Source organism: Drosophila obscura, unplaced genomic scaffold, assembly GCF_018151105.1.
Source record: "Drosophila obscura isolate BZ-5 IFL unplaced genomic scaffold, ASM1815110v1 contig_179, whole genome shotgun sequence".
Lineage (NCBI taxonomy): Eukaryota > Metazoa > Arthropoda > Insecta > Diptera > Drosophilidae > Drosophila > Drosophila obscura.
In genome coordinates, this window is record NW_024542766.1 from 3,355,386 (window position 1) to 3,381,292 (window position 25,907).

At 38.9% G+C, this 25,907-nt stretch overlaps 2 protein-coding genes across 7 annotated transcripts in view; one reads left to right on the plus strand and one right to left on the minus strand.

Annotated features, from left to right (window-relative positions):
• Positions 1–25,907, plus strand: part of LOC111078229 — a 42,593-nt gene that overhangs the window by 13,411 nt on the left and 3,275 nt on the right. For 3 of the 6 annotated variants that reach the window (XR_005967591.1, XR_005967592.1, XR_005967593.1), the window contains exons 2-3: positions 1,268–1,367; positions 21,890–21,942. Coding sequence is in view for 1 of the 6 variants with exons in the window: in XM_041592458.1 (XP_041448392.1) it covers positions 21,890–21,942 (53 nt within the window). In the remaining 5 variants the exon portion in view is untranslated. Of the gene's footprint in view, positions 1–1,267; positions 1,368–1,647; positions 1,791–7,606; positions 7,626–21,889; positions 21,943–25,907 lie in introns of those variants that run through there. The other 3 variants (XR_002608236.2, XR_002608235.2, XM_041592458.1) reach the window with 3 other exon arrangements.
• On the minus strand, positions 4,097–7,031 carry LOC111078226. The gene is made up of 3 exons (XM_022372802.2): positions 6,838–7,031; positions 5,669–5,737; positions 4,097–5,608 (listed from the first exon to the last, which is right to left on the minus strand). The coding sequence occupies exon 3, from the start codon at positions 5,580–5,582 to the stop codon at positions 4,212–4,214; it is 1,371 nt and encodes a 456-aa protein (XP_022228494.2). The 5' UTR covers positions 5,583–5,608; positions 5,669–5,737; positions 6,838–7,031; the 3' UTR covers positions 4,097–4,211.

Here is a 25,907-nt window from a genome sequence, read left to right on the forward strand (position 1 = left end):
TCGATGGCTGTGCCTGTGTCGGTGCGGACAGTTGTTGGACTTTTGTGCAGCAAACGAAATTGAAAATGTCGCGCCCTTCTTGTTGCTGCTGTGCCCCAACCCTGCTGCACTTGCCCATTCTCCCATCTATGCCTCCGCCCTTCACCGAAAATAAAATTCCACGATTTGTTGGTGCGTAAATCTGCAACCAAAGCAGCCAAACGCTTAAAACAAAAACAACAGCAGCAACAATATGACTCCGGCGGCTGGGCGGCTGGTGGCTGGGCGGCTTTCGGCTATCTCCTGCTCCTCTCCCCCCAAAGAGCAGCTGTTCGTGTGCTGGCTCAAAGGATTTGTGCGAGGATTTTCCCATAACGACAAAAACGAAGCACACAAAAAAACAGAAAAAAAAACAACAACAAAAAACAAGATGAAGAAAACTGAAAAACAAGAGTAGAACTTTTGGAAATTAAATTTAACCCGTAGAAGAGTGGAGTGGAGTGGAGCAGAGTGGCTGGCTAAGCGATTTTCCAACCCTGCCTCAGAAAACGAGTTTAGTGGAAGTTATACATATATACCCATCCATCCAACCTCTGGCCCCCAAATGGCAGCGCGAATTTTTTTTGAGAGAATTTCAATTTAAAAATGACTAACATTTGGCAAACCAAGGCGCCAAATCGGTTAGCAGCATTATACCAAACAAAACAAATTATGACAGAGAAAGACTAACATAGCACGTCGACATTTTTGATACCCTTTGGCGGGTATATTAAAGACTTATAGTCAGTTGATCTTGGTGGTGTCGAGTGGCATCACAAACCCCCCACAAAAATCATAAATCCCCTATTTATGAGAGCATACACAAGGAGGTGGCAAAAAAGGAAACTGTCAAAATAGATTTCATGAAATTGGTAATTGAACAAAATATTGTTATAAATTGTATATATTTATGGGACCTCTGTGGAAGTGTCTGTGTGTGGGGCAATATGTCAGCAAAGCAAAATGGACAAACTGAATTTTGGGTAAATCTGTAACATAAAACCAACAAAAATATTATTGTGGCAGAGATGGATGATTTTCTGTTTGAATATAAATATAATAACAGTTGACACAAAGTGAATTTACTGCCAAGAACAGACCAGGGGGATGGCACAGACATTTAATTGGTAATTTGATGAACTTTTAGTTGTCGTTTCTTATGTCAATGTAATTATTAATAAGTGAGAAATATGCAAGCGAAATAGTTTCTTGTTTATTTAAGACACAAATATTTTGTTTTTATTTTTAGGTCATCTCAAGAGCAGACTATAATGTTACATTTGTTTAAAAGGCGGTAATTGGGAAGCAGAAAATATTATATTTTGCTTGAAGAATTATCTTAAAGTCAGGTACGTACATAGTGAAAGCAAAATATTCACGAATGCAGTTCAGTAGATCTTGATACATGGGTTTCAATTGTGATACCTTTTAAAATCATAATCATAACCGTAGTTTAAAATCCATAATATGATAATATAATGGTTAAATTTATTATTGCATTCTATTATATTTTAAATATATATCGGGGAACTCCTACGACATCCTTTAGGATCAGAACCCTAGTCACAAATCCTTGGAATATTAAGAAAATTCTCATAAGCTTTTTTTTTTTTAAATTGTACATTTCAGGAGAGCTTTTAAGGATCCCTATATATATCCATTAAAAGAATTTCTTTAAATTTCATATCTTCAGCTGGTGAAAATCCCAAAGAAAAGCAATTTATAGAAAATTACCATGTGATTTATCTTTTGGCAATAAAAGGTGAAACTTTCTTTCAGTTTTCGTCCATCACTAATCTTAAACACCTGACGAAGGACTCATGGCAGCTTTTGCCACTCACTCGCTCTTCTCTCTGCCAGTCTCTGTCTCTCTTTTCTGTCCGTCTGTCTGTCTGTCTGTCGGTGCGATTTCGATTTGGGTTCTCTGATGCGATCCCAGTGATAGATGTACACAATTTTTGGCCCATTTGCATACGCAGCCGAAACGAAGCGAAACGCATAGCAGCGTTAGGGTGGGTCGGGGCTGGGTGGCGTGTTGTGGGAGGAAATGCTGAAGAAGATAAGTTGAAACCAGCAAAATGATTTTCATTTCAATTATTTATTGATTGATTTGCAATTTGTAACCGACCAAAAAGCTGCACACCTGCACACACACACACATATGGATGTATGTACATATCAATCGACTTTTCCCAAGGATTGATGGGGTGTATCCCCACTATGTGTGTGTGTGTGTGTGTAGTGGGGAAGAGGCGGGATAGGGGCTTTTCCTGTGTGGGCGTGGCAGAAAAAAAATCCATCTACATGACTGGGTTTGCAGAGTGCGTCTCTTTCCTCTCTCTCTCTCTCTCTCTCTGTCGTGTGTGGCGATTTGTGCAGCTGTGTTTGCGAGAGTTGCGCATATTTAATTGAAAATGTTACCGCATTTATGAAATTGTCAATATGCAATACAAACACAGATTCAACGCACACCCATACACCCATATCCATAAAAGTACACCCATACAAATGCAGGTGTTGACGACATACATTTGACATATTTACATACAATTAGTTTTGTGAAATTTCTGCACAAAAACAAAAAATGTAAATCCTCTAGAAATTTAAAATTTTGTTGCTGTCGAAGATGGGCATACCCTTTTCCTTACTCTCAGGAAAGAGTTGGAAATTCAAGAAATTCAGAATAAAAATTTATTTGATTGCCAAAGATCGTTGAAAAAGTTTTAGAAGCGTCAAGAAAGAAGAATTATGGGAATAGCTGGGAACACCAAAGCTTTGGGCTACCTTCAAAATATAAATCTATTCATTGAAAGCTAAAGGAACTCCCAACATTTCTTTTGATATTTACTTTGAGTTCTTTGTTTGAGAGGTTCGTTCCATTATTTGAACAGTTTCTAAATATACTTTCAAATACGAATATCATGTTCGAAAAGTTCACCTTTTGAAGATCTGTCATTTTCGAATATTCAGTAAATTATCTTCCATTTACTGAGCTAGAAAGTTTAACATTTTAAATACTATGATAATGAAATTCCTATTGGTGGTCAATGTCATTGCCGTGACAGCAGCTTGGTACCACCTGTACCACGCTCGAAAGGCCCAAAAGCGAAATCATTATGACTTTCGCTTAATCGCAACGACCATGATTATGGTGGATGAAGTTGACGAACTGATTAAGCGAAAGCAGGCGCTGAAACACATGAACGACATTGCACTGCCAAGCCTACAGGAAACTCGCGAGGATATGATGTCGATGCACAAGAATTAATGAAAAGAAACTAGAACCCCATCGATACTCGACCGTCCCTACTCATTGTCGCAAACTGCTGCCCAAAATCATAAGACTCTCTGCAGCGTACAGGATATACAAATGCAGAAGTGGAAAAAAAAGAAGCGAAACCAACAAACAAATTGAAATGGCAAAAGCGGCCAGCGCCATGCGACAGAGGAACTTTTATGGTTTGCGTCTGGAAAATGTACAACAAAAACAACAACAAAATGAGGAAAAATGTGGAAAAACAAATTTTTGGTGGAAAAATGCATAAATAATATATGTATTAGCATAGATTGGTTGCCATTCAATTAGCATGTGTAAAAATAATTGAATCGTTCCCCAACTAAGCAAAGCAATTGTTTTTTTCTTTTTATGGTTTTAATATGTTTCCATTTTTATTGTGGCCCAAACGAAGGTCTTAACTATTTAGGCTGATTCCATAAGGGGAAAGCAGCATCTTTTAGCCTTCAACTACTGTCATCCATTGCTTATAATATCTTAAAGATATTCTATGAATGAAAACACTAAGCTTAATGAAATTCCAGCTAAGATTCGAAAAAAAAAAAAAAGCTTTTTAGCGAGCCTTAAACCTTAAAAAAAATCAGGATTCTTCTTTGATGGATTTGATGTATTTGTGTTTGCTTCGAGGCTCTTTGTATCTTACCTGTGAACAAGCAGTAGTAACATTTATGCGAGTCACAAGGTGTCACGAATATAAATAAAATATTCACTGAAATGAATTTTAATCTATAGCTACGCATATAAATCATATTACTGGAATCTGGAAACTATATTTAGCGTTTTTTATTTATTTTTTATTTGATTATTTATTAACATTTCCTCTTGGGTTGACATTGGAAAAAAGTAAAATTTTAATTTAAATAAAAAATTCTCAATCTGTGTGCAATTCTCCCATAAATCAATTATCTACATTAGCCAAGACTTCGACCCAACAAATGTCATAGCCACGATGCCCCGCCAGGAGGATTGCCAGAGTCCTGACGGCATAATTTTCGCTATCTATGTATCGTTGCAGTCCATCATCCATAATGCCACATTCTCTTAAGATTGCCACTAAATTACGGGAAAGGTCTCTAAATGATTCCCATATTTTTAGAAAGGAAGTTAAAATGTTTCTGATTAATTGTATGGGCAGTTCGTCCACAGTTTGCAGCAGGTGGCACATTTGATGGACGCCGCCAGAGTGCATGAAGTAGGTCATGCCTTTGATGTTCAGGTGGAGGGCCAGACTGGCCAATGTCCAGCCAGCGGCCAGACGTACCTCCAGATGATGCTCCCGCTTGCTGGCACACCGAATCACCATCGGGATGAGGCCATCCATTAGGCTCGGATCAATGGCACGATTATCGATAATGCCGGTGAGCAGATGCAACGCCATGGTCCGAATATTCTTGCTTCGATGTCCGAACAAGTGATGCATATATTTAAGAATGTTGCTGGGGAATCGACACAGCAGGTGTCGCTTTATTGGGCCATACTGCTGGCAGGTGTTGGCCAAAATAAAGATGGCCTCACGCTTCACCTCGCAGAGGGGACTTAGAACAAACGGAGCGGCTTTGGCCAACAAGCCCGTCTTGATCATCACCCGTTCAATATCCGATTGGTGCTCGGCGACGAGTCGTGTGATTTTAAGCAATGGCAGCACGATAATCGCATCCTGATTGACCATTAAAAGATAGGCCAAAGCCTTGGCTATGTTTACCAAAGCCAAGATTGGTGGTCCCGGTGTCTTGTGCTTCAGAAATTGATACAGCAGCACCACACTCTTGGCGATCCACGTCTCCGCATCCATTCCCGATGGGTGGTACAAATTCTTTAGGATTTCGTCGAGCAGCCCAGTTTCTTGGAAGGCGTCGCGTATCATCCAGGAGCAGGCAATAAAATTGCTGGCCAAATCCAGGATTCCGCTCACAACTGTATCCAGTATCTCTAGTATCTGCAGTATCTTCCTCAGCTCGTCTAGTGCATTTGACCACAACGCCATATGCTGCACTTTAATATCGGTGCAATGTGTGGTAACATGAGAAAGTACACGTAAAATTCCCACAGCAGTATGGGGTTCCTGCTCGTTGGCATGTATTCTCAACCGCACAAAAAGAGCTTCAATCATTGCGCCCCGACTGCAAATGTCCATATCGTTTAGTATCCAGTCGGCAAAGTTCTGGGCCGTCTTCTCCTCGTTGTCGAGTAACTTCAAACTATAAAGATGATCATAAATAATTTTTTTATTTTGATTTGCGGTATTTAAAGCCGTTTTTTTAAATTCCATTGCGATTTTTTGTTCTTCCGCTGTAACTATAAATAAAAGACTGATCACTACGATTGAAAGTTATATAAAATATTTAGCTAATTTACCTTAATATGAGGCGGTATTTATTCAGGGAATACGAGGGTTTTCTTTCTGAACAGAGGTGTTTGAAATGCCTAAGAATAAAATTAGTATTTCATTTGATTTTAATATATGTTGTATTTCATTTAAATCTTAGTTGTAAAAGTTATGCAGAAATTTTCTAAAAGAAACGTTGGGTGCGGATCAATAGAAGTGCTTTGAATACTATTTAATTTGTTTAATTAAATTAAATTTCTAACTTGCCCGTTACTTTTGTTCAGTACGGTTCAGTGGGTTTTTCAGCAAAGATTTTCTGAAATCAAATGAATGCAATACTCGGGAATATCTTCGCAGATTTGCTGAAAGAAATGATTTAAAAGTGTAAGACTAGACTAGATGTGTAATCTCTGGCCTGCTGTAATTTATTTCAGTGTATTCGTCCGCTCAATCAGGGCCGGGAATCCTTATGAATGGCTTTGCAACCTTTTGGCTGACCTTCAGACCAGAACAGTGAAGGATGCCCCCCATGCCCCCCCGACTCCACTCGAACTACACACTTGAACACTTGAATGTTTTCTTTGCTCATTTTCTTAAAGCTCAGCAGCAGAGTAAAGCAAAGTAAAGCGGAGCCAGTGCCAGTGCCAGAGCCAGAGCTAGAGCCAGAGCCACTTCGTACGCTTAATTGCCCTGACTACTCCACTGTCTTGAGTGGGGCGGGGCGCCAGCCATCCCCATCCACACAAACAAAGCTCTGAGCGGAGCGGATGCCCCTTGCCGGGAAACCCTTATTAAATTTACAATTGCATGGATTATGTCAGAACTCTGGCAGCGTTAAGCAGCTCAGCTGAGGCTCACTGTAGCCACTCTACTTCGATTTTTGCTGTCAGCCTCTTCAGCTAGTACGCCCACTCGTACAGTTCTCTCTCACTCGCTCACTCTTTCTGCCTCTCTCCTAAAGAGCTTTAAATGCCAATCAGGACTTTGCTGTGATTGTCTGAGGGTGTTTGTATGGATTGAGACCCGTCCGTACCATCACAGCTACACACACAAGAGGTTCTGCAGCCTCGACCTCGGACATCGAATTGATAATTAATAAATTTCTTGCGTCTGTCTTAAGCCCCAAAGAGCTTTATGTGGATATATTGTATGTATGTGTGTGTGCTCGAGCATGTTTTTGCCAGAGACATGTACTTACTTATGTGCGAGTGTCGTTCCCTTGCTGCCTCTTATTCAATGTGTTTTTTTATATTTATTTTTTCCTTTCAATCGGGTATTGAGGGTTTGCCGTGGTACACAGAAAAATGTTGAATGAATGAAGATTCGTCTGCTAAAACGATTTATGACAAATTTTCACTCTGAAATAAATGTTCTCGCACTCTGACTGCAAATTTTCACATTGACACATGGATTTATTTTCATGAGAGGGTTTGCACCAACTTAAAGGGTTTCCACCTTCTCAAAAGGGTTGCCAATAAGTTGGAAAGGCGGCAAAAGGATTTAAGGTCTACTTGGAATGCAATTAATTAAGTTGGGAGCTAAATCAGGCAAATCAGCTAAAAGGGAGCACAAGATTTTAGAACAAATCCAATAAAAAACATTTTCTGGCCAAATTGCGAACACAGCTTGATGACTTGCTTTCTTGCGAGGCTGAGTAATCGCCTTCAAAAGGGTTACCGATATATGCACGCATCCAGTCATCAGCGATGGGGAAACTAAAATTTGTGTTTGATTTTTCTTAATTTTAATATGTTAATATTTCTATTAACTTTTTTCTATTGATAATAGCATTCATTTTTGCAACAATTTAATCTAGCAACAGAATATAAATATTTTTAGTATGATTATTAGCATTCTTTTTATTTTCTGTGTATGAACTCAATCACATTATAATATCTCTAAAAAACAATCGAACCAAGAGATAAGGAGTCGTCTGTCTGCTTAACGATTTCTTTCAACACTTTCAGATGCCTTTTTTTTTTTTGCAGATAAATTTCTAATTATTTATGGCTAAGCGGAGAACGACAGAATTATCGCCCTGTTCTGGTTATGTTATGGCACTGCACAATTTTATAGCTCTGCATCGAATGCGTGTACGGCAGCTCCTAGTGCTATAGTTGAACAAATAATAAAAATATTGTGTTTGCCATTAAGTTTAGATGCAGAGCATCCACCTCGTCGATTACTCACTCATCCCCTGCAATATATTTTCAATTTATTGTACGCGCTGTCGTTTCTCAGTTTTATTTGCACTCGCACATGTCAGTCTCTCTCTCCTCTCCCTCTCTCTGTGTGTCGCTTGAGGTTGTGGCTTTGGCACAACACAACAAAATTTACTTGTTGTCGTACAATATTTCTGCGCTTGTCATTTGTCTCACGTTTCTTAATTAGCTGCAAGGATAATGGGCTTCGTGCCACATGTCGTTGGCTGGTGCCACCGGTAGACAAAAGGATAATTCGACACGACTCAGCGCAATGCTGTGATGCTCTTGCGATGGCGATGGCGATGGCAATGGGAATGCGATGCGACACCTCTCGATTATGCAGTGGAAAAGGTTTTACCAATTAATGGCAACGTAATTGAAATATTTCATTAAAATCTGAGGCGCCAACGCTGAAAAGACAAAACTTTCTACAACAAACAAAAAAAGAAAGGGGAGAAACTCGAGACTGGGGGGACAGGATTATAAATCAATTTGTGGACCCCAAAACGACGGACCAAAAAGTAACGACAAGTACAATAATGCCGAGAAACGTAGGGAAATCCCAACAAAACAAGAGGGAAAAACAAGAAGGAAAAAGTTTACCCACAAAATCGACTTTAAGCTGATTTTTCTCCCTTTGCATCCCCATCAAAAAGAGGAGAACAATTTCCTATATATAGAGTGGCATTATGTATTATATATGTATGTTTTTATGTCTGTCGGTTTTGGCGTCGGTGATTTGTTTTGTTTGCCATTAGCTTCCACGCCCACGCCCACTCCACGCTACTCTCTTTTTTTGCCCCTGCTACTCTCTTTTTTCCCCTGGCTATTGGATTTCATTGTGCTGCCTCCCGTTGCCGTAATAAATTTAATATGGGTCATTTGTATGACATTCTACTCCTATCTGGCATAGCATCCCCCCCTCACCGTCTTCTCTTTTTCTTCTTCTCTCTGTGGATTTCTGCTTTTCCAGCTACCTTTCTTTTTCTCTTTCCTCCTTTTTTTGTGTTGTTGGTCATTTCCCATCGTCTATCACATTGTATATGTTTTTGCGGTGACCATCGTGGGTGGGTTGATCGAGAGATTCGTTTGCTAATTTTATATGGAATATCTAGAAGGTTGAAAACAAAATTTACAATTTTTAATATATATATATATTAAGGAATTATTTATATTTAAAGAATTATATTTATATTATATATTTAAAGAATTTTCCAGCTAATTCCGAGTGTAAATTCAATTCTCTTTCTTAAATAATTATAATCCTTCCATGCCAAGTTATTGGCTTTTGAGCTGCAATTTATTTATTGCTATAATTGTTTCCATAAATAATTTTTTAACAACTTTTTGACCTTCCCCAGTTGTGGATATTTCGGCTGTGCCCTGTTTTGCCTGCGCTCCATCTTGTATTTCTTTTCCCCCCTTCGCTGTCCTGTCATCGTCGTCATCGCTGCTGCTTCCACATCCACTTCTGCTGCTAATTCTGTTTTTGCTTGGGTTATTCGGGCCAAGCGCCCAAAAAAGGGAGGAACACAGAAGCAGAAGCAGAAGAGAAGAAAGCGTAGAGAAAGCCCAACAAAAGGCGCAACAAAGCGTGCACTGACTGGCGGGCGAAGGCCGAGGTGCAGGCAGCCGACTACGGAGCCTGCGAGCAGCAACCAAAACTCTGCCCATGCTTCATGGGCTTCACTCTCCACGTTTTGCACCACGCGTCCCTTTTGCTTGTCTTTCTGCCAATGACATGTTGCAAATTAAAAAAGGGTATATGCCTGAGCAATCTTGGCTGCGGTTGCCCTCTGTCGACACAGAAGCCTCCCGAATCCCGAAGTGGTTTCCAACTGCCCACTGCCCAGAGTCCAAAGGTTCTGGCGTTTCGGTAACAGCATTTTAATGATGACCCTTTTTTTGTTTCTCTTTCTTTACACTTTTTTTTCTATACCCCCGAAAGGTATTTTACATTTTTAAAGATGTTTTTAGTTCAGGAATATTCAGAAATTTATATTTTCGGAAAGTATCTCAAAGATAGTAGTTCATAAATAATAAAATGAGAAAAATGGGGAATGGGAAAAGGCACTCTAAAAAGATATAAATTCTCGCTAAAATTGATATAAAAAATACACAAAAAAGGGTCCAAAAAACATTTCCTTTGAATAAAATTCCGAAAATATTCAAGACAATTTTCTGAACTCAAAAAGTGTACCGAAAACTTACAAAATATGTCGAAATATTATATTTATATTAATAATATATAATATAATAATATATATAATATATTAATATTATATTTGAATTATATATGTATATATAAATTTTTTTTTTTGGTGTTTAGAGTATACAAACTTCGAAGCGTCAATGCTAGTTCTTTCCGCATTTTTTCTAGAGTTTTGGTTATGGTTTTTTGGCCGAAACCAAAACAACAAAAAAAACCGAGCACAGAGCCCAGAGCATCAGCAACAACAATCGACTTGCACATAATTTGATGACAAACAATTTGAGCCCCAAGTTGTGTCTTTCTTTTAAAGTTATTGCTCGCTCGCAAAGCCCCAAAACTTCCTTTATTCAAGAGAGAGAGATGGAGATAGACAGAGAGCGAGCTAGTGAGCTATGCCAGGCGCTTTTCCAGAGATAAGATGGCATCTCAAATATGTTGAGAGAGAAAAAAGTGAAACAACTTCTTAGTTAGCTTTTCTTGCTATTTAGCTGGGAATTTCCTGGCCCCTGCCTCTGAAGGAAAACCAGGGGATGCGCTTATGAGTAGAGAGCGCGCAACTAAAGACTTGCGGAAACTTAAGTGGAATTTAATAAATGTTTTCCTTGTTAACTTTACCTAAAATTGCTTTGAAGTTTTCCCTGGTTTCCAAGCAGCCTCAAAATGTTTTTGAGGCTAGAAAATCTGTCAACAAGCGAGGCCTCTTACCTTTTGCCTACAACCCAACCCAATCTAACCAGCCATCCATCTATCGATTAGGGCTCATTAGGAAAAGCAAACAGAGATTCTAAAGGGTTAACCAAATGGCAACCAATGCTTTTTGTGTAAACAATTGTCTGTGGCTCAGGGTTTTCTCTGGCCAAAGGTTATGCGTTTCACTGTTACAAATATATTGGCCTAAAATTAGGCCTCATTTAAATGAAAGCGAGAATTGATTTAATTGGTTGCTGAATTTTGCTAGGAATTATTTTTGACTTGCAATGAAATAAGCAGTGAAATTATTTATCAAATGATGTTGTTTAAGTCCTTAATCCTTTCTCAATGCTGCAATACTATGTAGATTTGTGCTGTAATTATAGTTATATGAGAATCCTTTTGCCTTATAATGCCTCATTTCTATTGAATATTTCCCTTGCAAATCATTTACATCACATTCCTCTCTTGGGTTCTTTTGTGACTCTTCAAAAACCAAGTCCTCAATCTGTTTGAGATTTTCAGATTTGTTTACTTGTGTACTCTTCACCATCTCTCTCTCTCTCTCTGTCTCTCTGTCTCTCTTTCTCCCTCTCCCCAGTGTATGTCAATCTAAGAAGCCAAAATGCGAGGCTAAAAGCTGATTCAGAACGAGGGCACAAGAAGATCCATTGCAATTGAGAGACAACATGGCAACAAAGCCTGTCACGGCCGGGATTCGCTTTGAGAATTCCCATAGCAGCGGCTGTTGGCAAGTCCTTGACCCGACTTGTCTTCGATTATGCCATTTAGCAGTGCAAATAAATACAATTGCCGTTTCGCTGGCTGTCGTCTTCGCTCCTGTGTGTCTCAATTTCCACCAATTCGCAGTGAAGTAAATGAATAGGGAGGTTGGTGGGGGCTGGCTGCTTGGATTGCTGGCAGATTTCGTGGGTGGATTGAATCAGAGTGCTACTGAAAGTGGGTGTCGGGAGGCCATGGTATAACTAAGATAAACAACAACAAGTGGAAAGAAAGCTCTGTAAAGAGAAAGAAAGACAGAGAGAGAGAGCGAGAGAGACAGAGCAGTGGGATATAAAGGAAGGATGTAAGTTGGCAGGCAGGCAAGCAAGGAAGAACTCGCACGATGTGCTTTGTTATTTTTAACAGCAATTTCCAAGAAAAACAAAAAGTAGTCAAAAACCCCAAGCAAGTGCAGGGGCCTTTGCTTAATGGCGGGGACTTTTTTGATACCCTAGGAGTTATAAATTATGCATAACAACGTTTAAGATATATTAATCAGGAAATTTGTATTAAAGGTAGTGAAAGAAAAAACATTCTTCAGAAGAATGTTTCTGTAGAATATGCACATATAAAAAGTCTTCCCATTTCCATATAACTTCTCCAAGATTTGCTCTCACACATAATGTAATAATAATACTTTTAAAAATAGTTAATAATAATAATTTTAATAATAATAATTTTAATAATAATAATTTTAATAATAATAATTTCAATAATAATAATTTTAATAATAATAATTTCAATAATAATAATTTTAATAATAATAATTTTAATAATTATAATTTTAATAATAATAATTTTATAAATAATAATTTTAATAATAATAATTTTAATAATAATACCTAATAATATACCAACGAATATGTACATATATCTGCTGTTGATTTAGATCATGATTATACATTTATACTAAATAGGATGAAGGAATTGTTGTTCTCTGCCTTGCCAACAAGGCTTCTTATAGTCATTAAACCGCTCCTCTTTATGAGCATAAAACACAGCAAACCGAACTTAAGTTTCTCTTCCATTCTCCCATCTCTATCGCTCATGGTCTCTGGGTTTCACTTCGTTTTCTCTGTGTGGCGCTGGTTGGGAGGATGTTGTTGCAGCTGAGCTGAGAAGCAAAAATATATTTGCCGCCATATTTGTGAGACAATATCCCGCGTAGGGCAACAGCCAAGCAGCAGCAGCAGCAGCAGCATCATCAGAAGGAGCTTACATGAAAGGAAGCAACACTCATGTATACGTGAGTCTATTCGGGTGTATCTGTGTGTGTTTGTGTGTGTTTGTGTGTGTGTGTGTGTGTATGCTACGCATTGTGCTTCCGTTTCCGCTTTGTTGAGTTCCACTTGTTTACTCGATTTAAGGAAATATTACCGGCACAAACAAACAAAGTGCAACAACGCCAAAAAGGAGAAGCAACCAGGAGCCAGGGCCTGAGGTAGACAGACGAAACGGATATAGGATCTCTCTCTCCACACCGCGTCTCTCAGGTCAGTTTGCTGTCTCTCTCTCTCTCTCTCTCTCTTTCTCTCCTACTGTGTGTATGTGTGTGTTTGAGTCAAATAGACAAGTCATAAGTTTTTCCGCTTCGTTGCAGCCAAGTAGTAGGAAATTTTTATGCTTTGCAACTCTCTGTAATAACTCTCTCAACAAGCACACAAAAAAAAAACAAGAGAAAACTTACCAAAAACACGACAGATGAATGCTCTTTTAGCTACGAAAAAAAATGGTACATTTGAAGCAGGTGTTAAAATGAATAAATTATTTATTTATGGTACATATGTATGTATATGCAAGTGAAATAATTGTTCATGTAAAAATTATGGTCTTTGATATTTTTGCAGTTTTTTTTAGCAGCAAAAGATTGTGGTTGAAAAAAAACGATGATTCTCTCAGTGGTATAGTAGTACGTATACTATTTGGGAGTTTGAAAAAGTTCAGTTTTTGCTAACTATTAAATAGATTATGCATATGTTGCCGGATATATTGAGGGTTTTTAAGTATTTTATTTTGCAGAGTTTTTCCAGAATTTGTAATAATGTTTCTGCACTCTAAAATGTATTTCCTTTTTGGGAATTTTATTGCAAAACTAGACTAAAACTTTTATAAAATAAATAAGAGCTCTTATATATATTAATTCCCCTTTTTTAACCACATGTTTAGCACTTAATTCGTGTCTCTATGTCATACATATTTTGCCAATTACCATGTGAAAGCTCAAGTACAATCCAAGTATTTTCCTTTCCAAATAGAGTAGATCCAGGGCGCTGGTAGCTCCACAGCAAAGGGAGAACTATAACAAACAAAACTTGAGTTGGGAATTGCCAAAGATGAGGGGGTTGGGGGGCGGCGGGGGACCAAAGGCTAAGGACAGGGCCACTAGTCAGACACGTGCTTATGCATATGGTTGAGAGGAGTGGCAGGAGAGGAGGAGGAGGCAGGAACAGCGATGTGTGGCAAGAACTATGTGGAGTAGGTAGCAGGTGCCCCATAAGTTGCAACTGAGCGGATATTTTGTACTCGAGTGGTTCTGCAGAAGGTGAAAGAAAAGCACAGCTCTCCCCGCCCTGGTTGGTACAGTCCCTGCCTCTCTTGGATATTGTTGGGGAAACTGAAGCAAATTAAGTGGCAAATAAACAGGACCTTTATTCCCTTTTGCTACTGGGTTCCCGCTTTTTGCTCCGCTTGTACACGGGGGCATAAAAAATGCATAACGAGCTTTAAAGTGGTTCGGTATTTTACAAAATTTAAACGCTGCGCACCCCCCGCTATGCAGATCTCTCTCTCTTCGCTCATAAAAAATTCGCTTTATTGTCAATTTTAATACGTTTTTTGCATTTTATGCGATTTGCTTGAGAGAGAACTTTTGATGGGTTGATGTGATGGTGGGTTGGGTTGGGGTTGTGGTGGGTCGGCGAGTATAATCCTTTTTCTGCCTTGTCTGTCATAAAAAAAATCACGTTGGTTTGGTGGAGCCAAGAAAAGGCAACAGCGGAAGGACTTTACGAGCTTTTGCTGCTCTGCTGCCTCTTTGCCCTTTGACATGACATTCAACAGATTTACGTGCGCTCGTGCCTAATTTCAGGATAAAGAAAAACGCATCAGGATGCGGCAGGATGTCAGAGTCAGAGATTTTTTCGGTTCTTAACCTTTTTTGTTTTTGTTTTTGTTTTGGTTCTTGTTGGCATTTAATCGAATTTTATGCATAAAATAGCAATTCCCCAGCACTAAATCCACTCCACTCCACTCCACTGTACTGTCGGATGTGATCCACTCAACTCATCTCTCATCTCATTTTCGGTCTCGTTTCGTTTCGTTTGATTTGATTTCATCTTTATCCTTTTCGCTCGACAGCCACTTAAATGGATTAAAAACTTTTCAATATAATAATGTCACTTTAAATTGACAGTAAAATTCTGTTGACGAAACCCGAAACAGTGGGAACTGTTTGTTCACACACACACATACACACACCCACACCCAGCCAGACAGCCCAGATACAGTGGGTGGGGTGTCTGCAAAAAGGTTTTCCCATATATGAAAGCTCCTCCATTGGGGGACACTCCATCTAAGCCGCTTACGCATTACGAAAACTTAACTTTTGAGCCATTTAAATCACTGCTTCGAATGGGGCGGGTGGGCGGTGATGCCACTCTCGTGGAAATTGTGTTTGTGTGTGTATGTGTGGGGGTATCCCACTCTTTGATTCTGGGGACTTCTGTTCTGCTTTGGCATCAATTACAGCGACAAGCAGCGGCGGCAGTTGGCCTAATAATGCAGAAAATGCCAAACAAAGTGTTTAACGTTGTCAATTTAACAACCTCGAGCGCTTTTTTATGGCTCTTCCTCTCCCATCTTCATCTTTCACTGTCTCCCTGCTCACTGCTCACTGCTATGGCTTTTCCCTTTTTTTCCGCACTTTCCCGCAGTTTCCTACCAACTGCTTCCAACCAAAACAAAACAAAACAGAACAACAAAAGGCGGCAACAAGCAGCGAGGAGAAAAGTTAAACAAAGGCCATAAATGCACAGTGGAAGAGATTATCGGGTGAGTGGGTGAAATTATCGAAACAGTGGGTGAAATGTGGCAGAGAAAGGTTCAAAAAATTATAAATAAGTTAAAGGAAATGTAGAATACGGAAAGAGGCAAAGGAGAGTGGGGAAATTAATACCAAACTTAAACTACGAAACAAGGGATTAAAAATAAAATAAATAAATGAAAATAGTGGAAAAAAAACCCTTAAGAGCTTAAAATGAATATTGAATATGGAATCAAAAGTAACTAAAAGATTTTATATAGGAAACATACGAAAATGGCAAAAAAAACATATGGGAAATTAATCTTTGAATAAAGAAAAATTTCCATTAGTCTGGAATAAATAATTAAACATTTTGGAAATTGTATTCAAATGCTGTGAAAGAAAAATTGAGAAGTTCTCTAAAACTATAAAAGGCACATTGAAAATGAAGATGGGAATGCCAAATACTATAAGAAATTCATTTGGGCTTTGGAATAGATATAATAGAGTATTCCAATTAGCTAAATGCGATTATGGATGATTTATTCACAATTTAATATTCATTTCGTGCTCAGTTTGCCCGTTTTGCTGTTATAATGAAGTGTGCGATAATATTAAGTATCTTGTTGCCCCATTAATGTATTGTAGTCACACACACACACACACAGAAACGCTTGTTCATTCGATTTTCCGCATAATTTGTTCCACTGTTCGATGGCAAAGCAGACACACACAAAAGCGATTCAGTCGCGCGGTAGACGGGGGCAGGCAGCATCCCATCCCGTACCATCCCAGCAGCGGATGGCTTCCAGCTTCAGATCCCAGACTTTGGGTTCCTGGCACGCCGCAGATGCTCAGCCAGCTACGAGGGAAGGAAGGGCACGGCACGGTACGCACATAACAACAACTACAGCACCCCACACACACACACACACACACACACACACGCAGATACAAACGATATCACCCACAGAGACACGCGCTGGCAGACAACAACACACATGTTAACATAAACGTCAAACACACAAAGGCCGCCCGCGTTCCGAACCCGGTGGAACATTTGGCTGATGCCAGGGGGGTATGTGGTGGTGGCAGTAGGTGGGGATTGGCGCAAGAGTATAGGTAATCTGGAGGTGGAGTGGAGTCATGAAACTAAGCCGTAGATACAGGGGCAGAGGCAGCAGCCGTGGGGTTGGGTTTGGCTGTGGGTGTGGGGCAAGTTTTAAGCATCGCACGGACCCAATGCTGCTGCTGCTGCCTCTTCTGTTGCTGCTGCTGCTGCCTCTTCTGTTGCTTGCTGCTGCTGCTGTTGCTGGTTCCCGTCTAAATGGCCCTGCGAGCATAAGTGGAGCAGTTTTTGCGGCGATTATCTTTGCTGGCCAACTACAGTGAGTACGCGCTGAGGGGAAAAGTTAGTCAAGTAGAAAGCAGAAAAACTTGTGATTAAAATTTAAGTTTTATAAGAAAAAATGTTGCCCCAAAAAGTCAAAAAAAAAAATATTCTGAAACTTTGCAGAGGGCTCCATAATTGCTGCTAATATTTTTCGCCATTAACGAGTGTTCACTGTTTTGCCAACGAGCCAGAGAAAAGCAGCGAAACGTTAAGACTGTTCTATTTTGGCAATTGATTGCCGTTTTTCTTCAATGGAAAATCTCTCTCTTGTGTATTTGTGTGTGTGTGTGTGTGTGTGTGTGCCGTGTGCGAATCGTGATTGGTATCTATATCCATGGACATGCCTGTGCTTTTGTTCTAGCTGATGACCAGCCGGCCACTCCAGTTGGTCCTACACTTTCAGCAGAGCAGAGCAGAGCAGGCGCCTCCTGCTGCCACCTGCTTCCTTCAATTGGGGCGTGGTCCACTACTAGGGGATATCCTATACACTACATTAAGCTAACTAATGATGCATGCCAAACAGGAACAACAATGCGAACAACTTTAGTCAGAGAAGATAAAAAATTATGAACGCAAATCCACTCATCCACACCCAGGCTCGAATTGGACAAGGACCAGCAGTAGCAGCAGTACCAGCAGCACCAGTTGGTGCGTTGCTGCTTCGGTATTGCCATTCAGAATGGCCCAGGACACGGCACAGCAGTTAATTGAAGTCGTAAAAAAAGCAAAGACAACAGCAAAACATCTTTATCAGGCTCTCCATTCTTGTGTCCCCTCCTTGGTGGTTTCCTCTTTTTTTTTTGTTACTTTCTTCTTTTTTTTTGTTTGTTTTTCTTTTTGTATGTGTGTGGTGCGTGTGAATTGCTCCCCTGGTTTTTGTATATGTTTATATGGCACAGCGATAAGGACGATTTGTCATGGCAACGAGAGAACACAACGTTTCAGAGATTATACCCTGCATATTCTTTATGTACTCCCACCACTTATATATATATTTTTTTGGGTTGCCTTGTGTCCATTGTCGGCTATCGACAACTATATAAAATTTAAGTATCTCACATAAATTGTATGGCCCTGAAGATTAGCCAACATCATCAAAGGCAAACACTAGACAAAGAGATACTTAAAGTTTGCCGCCACAATGCATTGGGGTGCCAAGTGGTTGGACATTTTTATGCAACAAAAATAAAATGCCTAAAAACAAAAGAGTGAAATATTTTGTATGTCACTCGAAAATTTAACTTTTTTTTTGGTAGAGAAAGTTACTCAAAAAAAAAAACAAAAAAAAACTTGACATTTCGCTTTGATTTTTAACATCACAGATGGGTGCATACAGTTTCACTCGTGTGTGATGAATATTTTAGATGTATTTTATTTGAATCATTAAAAAATAACATGCAATTGTTGCACTTCAAACAACCCTTGGAGAATTGTTTGACGAATGCTAGTTGTCAAAAAAAAAAGTGGCAGGTCAGTGTTGACGCTGCCTGAAAGGTCAGTGTTGTACTTTACTATAAAATTAATTAAGATAACTTTTTGTTTTTATAGGAAGAGTTTAAAGACATTTTTTTCTTAGTTTTCGGACAATAAATTGCAGTGGAAATTATTTCTAGAAAATACTATTTATTTTAAAATAGGCTCTGAAAGAAAGGGAAGCGTTTGTGGGATAAGCATTTGCATAGAATAAAGCCAAAAATTGTTACAAATTAAAAACCCCTTCTACAACTTTTAGTTGGAAAATCCATTGGAACTACCTGCCAAGCCACACTCTCTTACGAGTATATATGTATATGTATATGTACCTATGTATGTACTTCGATGTACTTCATTTTGAAAGCTAGATATGTATCTAAATGTTGCATTATAATGCTTGGGTCAACAACAACATGCACGAAGAAACATTTTTAGTGGCATTAATTATTCAAAGGCCTCAAATGGAATAGCTTGTTCTACACGAGTATGTACTTCATATTGTCCGTTTGACTGCATCATACACATCCATAAGTATGTCCTGCAGGAAATACACACGCACACAAACTGACAGACAGACAGACAGACAGACACCCAGACACTATCTGAAAAGCAGCCATTGGTAAGAGTACAGCATTTTTTTTATTTGATGTTGAATGTTGTTGGAGGAGAGCTTCGGGTGCACAGCGCTTGGACTTCTGGCAACACTTTATGTGGGCGGCAACCAAACACAAACATTGCATGCCTCAAAAGCTCAGAATGTACGCCCCTCCACTCCTCCACATCTCCATGCTCCATGCCAGCAGCTGGACAACCCTGGACAGCCAGGAAGCCCCATCAAATTGGGGTGTGTGTGTGTGTGGGTGTGTGTCTGGCATATTGGGTCAAGAATGAAAAGTTGCATCCCATTAGCTTATTGATCATTTGACTGGTCAGTTTGACTTTCTAAAGCGAACAATTTCTTTATGCATTCAAGACAAAATATTCACAATTTAGCACTGAAACAATATTAGAGAGTTGATTGAGGGAATATTTGGGATACGATTTTGCATGATTTTCACTGAAATATTAAAGAAGACAAAGGGGGGGAAATTGTAATGAGTTTGGAATGCCTTTTAAAAGGAAAATAGGAGCTGTTTTTTCCAGATATCTTTTTCGGACATGTGGCTCATGGCTTTGGCAAAATTAGGTACGTGAATATCAATGTCGTAAACTATTGAAAGATGCACTGCAACAAAGACGAAGAACTGCACTTTGTGTATATTTTTTTTTTAAACGAAAACTGCTGAGTTCTGTTTGGTTACATAATAATCAGTATGCTTTGCATTTGTCTTGGAAAAGCACTGACCTAAAGCACACCTTAAATATTTTAAATGATTTAATTTAATTCAATGATTTAACTAAAGAGTTTTATTATTATTTATTTATTATTTTTAATTTTTATATTATTTATTTATTATTTTTGAATTTTTATATTATTTATTTATTATTATTTTTAATTTTTATATTATTTATTTATTATTATTTTTAATTTTTATATTATTTATTTATTATTATTGTTAATATTTATATTGTTTATTTATTATTATAGAAAGATATTTCATGAACTATTTTATATTTTAATTGCGGAAAATAAGCATCTTTAGAATAGAAAATAATTTTCCTGGCTCATTAGGAGATAGTTCAGAAAGATTAGAAATAGATGTTAAGAGTTGTAATCTATTTTCTAGAACCCACACCCACCCACCATTTCTCCACTCTCCAAAAGCCTTAAAAATATGGTCAAAAATATTATTTTTAAACTCTAAAAGTTATCAGATACTTTAAAAGAACTCCACAAATTTTGTCCGACACAAACAAAAATTCAAATGATTCAAAATTTAATTCAAATCAAATGAACCCTTTACCAAAATCCACTCTGCACCTCAAAACAGATGAAAATTGTGCGGAAATATGCAAATATTAAATGTGGAGAGGCTGTGGGGCTTTTCACTTGACCAGCTAAAGGGTATTCCAATTGGAGCATCTATTCAAATGTATACACTCGAGTATATATGCATGTATGTATATGTTTGGCCCGCCCACTCATTGCCACACCAGCGCTTAATTGTTAATGCAAACAAGAGCTAATAAAACATGAAAAACTGCTTGCTGGTTTGCATTATTTTTGTGCTCTCTTTGGGGCTTTTTCTTGTTTAACTATCGGTTGTCGCAAACAAACAGGCCAGGCCAGAGCAGGCCAGGCGTTCGCCTGCGCTCGCCAGCGTTCGAGTGGTGTAATAATCAACATGAATGGTCCTTTAACCAGCAGAGACCACGCCCAACCAATGCCACTGAATCCTGTTTGTTCTTTGAGTGGTTCGAGACAATGGTTATAGGGAAAGTAAGGGTGGCCCAGGGCCTCCTCTTGCACATTGGAGTGACGTAAATGTGAATGAGTTGAAGTCAAAGTGTGAAATGCTACTGGTGCCTGCTACTGGTGCCCCCAAACGATAATAATCTTCATTTGCCACCGCTCCCTGGTCTGTCTGTGCTCCTCCGAATCTGTTTGGGCCTGGCCAACAGTACAGAACAACATGTCCCCAGACCATTGTTGTCCATTTGGTTCAGTGTGTGTGTGTGACTGTCTGCCGCTGCTGTTGCTGCTGCTGTTGCTGCTGCCAATTGATGTAACTGTAACTGACCAAAAACGTCGGACGTCTTTTTGGCTGTCTATTTAGCCAGTGATTTACCACCACTCCAATCCTCCCTGCTGGTTCTGTTCCTCCTAACTCACTCTCTGTCTATAGAGCCAACGGCAGCCTCGGGTCACACTCTCCAGCATCTAGATGTTTGCTAGTGTCTCTGTGTTTGGAGTTTTGGTTCAATGGCGGCCTCGTTTACGTTTCCGTTTTCCGTTTCCCTTAGACCCCAGAATCCGTACTCTACCCTGCCCGACTCTTTCCTCCAGTTGCTGTTGTTAAACTAATTGGCAGTTTAACAGCAGACCGAAGCAGCATAGCTGTCCAACTTGACTGGAAAGTGTCTGTCTGCCCAGAAATGATTATGCAATCTCAATTAAGATTATGCAACTGCATTTAATAAAGCACTTAAATACACATGTCCAGACACACATATGTATATGCAAACATCTCCATATGCCATAGACCCTTACATCTGTATTATATGTATATCTGTATGTACCTTTATATATTTTGATAGGCATATTTAATGGGAAATTAATGATATTTATATTTTATTGTAGAGTGTGGGTTGCTTAAAAACAAATTCACGAAAGTTTTAACAGATTCAACATATTTTTATTTTCTGAATAAATAAGAAATAAATAAATAATAATAATTTATAAGTAGAATTTAATTTTTATCAATCATATTTGTTGTAATTTTTTTTTTCAAATTACAAATAATGTTTTATTGATGCTCCTATGACTAATATATTAATTAGTTTATTCATCAAGTTCGTTCACCTTTATTTCAGATGGAAAAATTATGTTCATGTTACTAAAAACTCTTCTAAAATGTTATATTTTGGTAAGTCATAGTTCCGTTTATCTTTATCTTGATTGTTTATTTTTTTATCAAATAAAAAAAAACCATTTTGGAAAAAGGTTTAAAAAAAATTACACCCACAATCTTTCAGTATTTAAATAAGTTATAATTTTGACCTTTGGCTGATTCTTCGTATTTTAATCATTTAGGGTACTTTAACGTTTATTTTTAATTTAACAAATATTTATTTATCGATTAAAGAAATATATTTTCTTTGTAATCTTAAAATGAAGTAGAAATTTGCTAGATTTTCCAAAGAATATTCATTAAAAAATTCTTTTATTTCTACTGTGATTTTGCTGCACTCCCCATCCCATTAATATTTAAATGCACAATTTTCCTTGCCCCATCGAAGCTTAAAATATCCCACATGGGCGACCCCAACCCAAAAACGAGTAGAATCTAAATATATTAAACTTGTCTAGGGTTTTGTTTTTGTTTTTATTTTTGTTTTGTTTTTATTTTTATTGGTTTTCGTGGATGGGTCTGGAAGGGGGGCGAAACGTGTAATTTAATAAAGTGGTAAAAGAACAGTTATTCGCCAAACATGATACAGCATCCGCCACTGCCGCGTGGCATGCCCCTTGAAAATCAATTGCGGTTGCTCGTGTTACTGTTTGGTTCAGTGGCCACCACTCTCTTTGATGCTACTGCTGCTGCTGCAAAAAGAAGGCTGGGAGAGAGGTGGAGGAGTAGCACGTGGCAGCACTTCATGCAATTCACATGAGCGGTCCACAGCTGTTCACTCTTTGGTCAGTGGCGCTCTCTCTCTCTCTCTCTCCCTTCCTCCTGCCTATCTGTATTCGTATCCCCAGTGCGGGTGTCCTTCTGTCCGTTGTATGTAAATGAGATATTTTGCGGTCGCTGGTCAGTAGCACCAGCAGCAAGCGGGTGGCGGCAGTCAGGAGAGAGGATGATGGTGCTATGCAGGCGCCATGGCACGTACAACATTCAAATGCGGTTGAAATCTGCATTAACTATTGCAATTAGTGCACAAATTTTGTATAAATTATGTAAAGAATAGTTTTTGGCGCAGAGTTTTCTATGAACTACAACACTCCATCTATGTCTATGTGTGCCGTGTGCCCTGTGCCCTGCCCCGTGCTGGTGTGTGTATTTTTTTTGGTTAAAATTGTATGTTGTATTTTGGGTAAAATGTTTTTGTCCATCTGTCCCAAAAATCGTACATGCTACATACATATGTACATATATGTATGTATATTCGAGGGTGTTTCTCTACCACTTGCCATCCAGACAGCTGCATTCCTGCATTATGCAATTGAATTTAATATGAAGTAATAGCATTCCAATACCCTGTAATTAGTGGGGTGTGCGGATTTAAATGGTAATTCTACATTTTTGCTGTTTAAAGTATTAGCTTTAAGCTTTGCACTTACCACAAGGTATTTGCTACCCAAACGTATGAACTCCACCACCCCAAGGAAATGCCTCCCATGGGGGGAATGTTTCATTAACTTTCATTTGCTTCCTGCGCCCCTCCATTTTCCTTCTTTTAGAATAGTGTATCCTCTAGCTTTCATCAAGTGATTGTTCTTTCTTTTCCAACGATGTGGATTCATTGCACGCGTACATCCCTGCGTATGCGTGATATTTGGCTGTCTATCTTTGCGCCCTCACCCCACACCCCAACGAACACGCTTATTGAGCGCTCGCTTGTTGGGTTCGAATGCCATCGCCATCGCCATGGCCCCACACTATCCTCTTGTTTATTGTAAATTTCGTTTAGATGTGCAATTAAATTTTAATTAGACTGCCTCTTGAACGAGTATTTCTAGTTTTTTGATGGGCGGGAGGATGGCTCCACAGTGGTGAGAGGAGCACTAGTAGCAGCATTAGAGCGTGTGGCAATATATATGTATATGTACATATATGTATCTCTATTTGGGTATCAAAATACCTTTCATTAGGTAAAGTTCATTGCGGGTTTTTCATCCTATTATACCCTTGATGTGTGCCGGCTTTTAGAGTTTGTTTTCGCTCTTTGATTGCACCTTTTTCAATGGGGCATTCTATTTGTAGAAGTGCCCCCCCTCAATGGACGACCTTCTCCTGGGGGCTTTGCTACCCATTTAAACTGTAATCAATTAATTCATTATTATTCGTATTCTGCTTTCAAAAAACCTGCCACTTTGCTTTATTGCATGTTGAAGTAGTTTTTCATTATTGGCTGCAACCATGTTGCCACACACACACACACACAAAAACAGTCTATTGGGGGCAGAGATTCCAGGGGGCAAATGCACAAAGTTGTCGGCAAGTTTTTGCCAAGGTAATTCCGCAGGCAACTCTTGGCTTTGCTTCGTCTTCCTCTCTCTCTCTCTCTCTCTCTCTCTGACTCTTGTTAACTCTTTCTGTTTGCCTTTTGCCATCTCTTTCATTTCGATTTTAGCATTGTTAGAGGTCTCTGGGGTAACATTCCCAAACAGATAACTGAACCGAGAAACGAAACGAAATCTTTTAAACAGTGAAGCATCACAGGTATCATGATTTAAGGTGACTTTGTAGAGGGGTTTTAGCACGTGTTTTAAAGGGTTTATTGGATTTTTTAATTACTGCTTACTAATGCATTTTTTATCTGAATGAAATTGTTTCAATTTGTGGCTTAAATTTATTTTTTGATAGGCCATATCCATTGTCATGTCCCTTACATCTACACAAGGCATTCCGTATCTTCCTTCTGCCTGAGGTGGTCATTATTCCGTTTCCTGTTTCATTTTTCTCAGTTGAAACTCAACTGCGAACAGCTGTTCATTCTGCAGCAAACTGTGGCCCATTTGAATCATTTTCTTACGAGTGTCATTAAAAATTATGGCCCTTCCTTTAGCCCAAGCCACCCCCAAGCTCCTTCACCTTTGAGTTGATCGTTGAGAGCTAAAACGCTTTGGGAAAACACTGCTCAAGAAGAGGGGAGAAAGTAGGGAAAGAAAAGTGTAACTTTAACCAATTGGCAGAGTCGCATAAATGTCGTCATCGCGGCACCAGACTCGATACCAAGCAGCGAATATTGTTTTTATTGTCGCCAGCCATTTTCATTACATTAACCGTTTGCCAAAGCATCCCCCCATGCCCATCGCCCATCGCCCATTGCCCTTACCCTTGCCCTTAGCCTGAACCCCCTGCAACGTACCTTGTACAGCATAGCTGCCTAACTCCAATACTCTCCAGTCTGGGCCCCCTCTACTGCAATGCGCATCGTTTTCCTGTTTTTGTTTGTGTTATAATGCCAGTTACTGTGTTTTTTTCCATGCCCAGTAATCCCTGGGCATACTCGGATAACGTATGCGTTAGACAATGTAAGAGTAGATACAAGTTTAACAAAATTTATCGGAGCCTGTTCTCCATAAAGAATGTAAATTTTTTTTAATTTAAGAAATTTCGTAAAACTAAAGTTTTGTTGCTTCTTTTTGGTAGACTTGTATTTATATTTTTGTGATGTATCAATAATATTATATTATATTATATTATATTATATTATAATTTATAATATAAATAATTATTTGCACAGCCCAAAATGAGAAAAAAGGTGTCTCAAATAATTAAATGGGGGGGTCTACAATTTAAAGATATATGGGATTCCAATGTGGTAGAGTACTCATCCATCTACCGAAAATGATAAGGATTCGATAGTATAGATTACTTTGTACAGGGTATTCTACCCACGAATAATTTTCTACAAATTATTCTTAACAATTTTCTCTTATTTTTCCGCTGGCTTTGCTGCTGTTTTACTGCGCCGTTTGTTGATTTTGCTGTTGGCTGATGTTGCCACTGCCACTGATAGGGCTCCTCCCCCGCATCTGCCTCTAATCCAGCCAATTTCCAGGTGCCAGGTGCACGGTGAGGGGGCAAAAGTTTAACGCTTTTGTCGTTAGAAAACATCAAGTAGACGGGCAAAGAAAAGCAAAAAAAAAAAGAGAAGTACGAGT

Bases quoted from the DNA above. Each gene is read 5' to 3' on its own strand.
- LOC111078226 (XM_022372802.2), bottom strand. From the start codon at position 5,582: ATGGAATTTAAAAAAACGGCTTTAAATACCGCAAATCAAAATAAAAAA.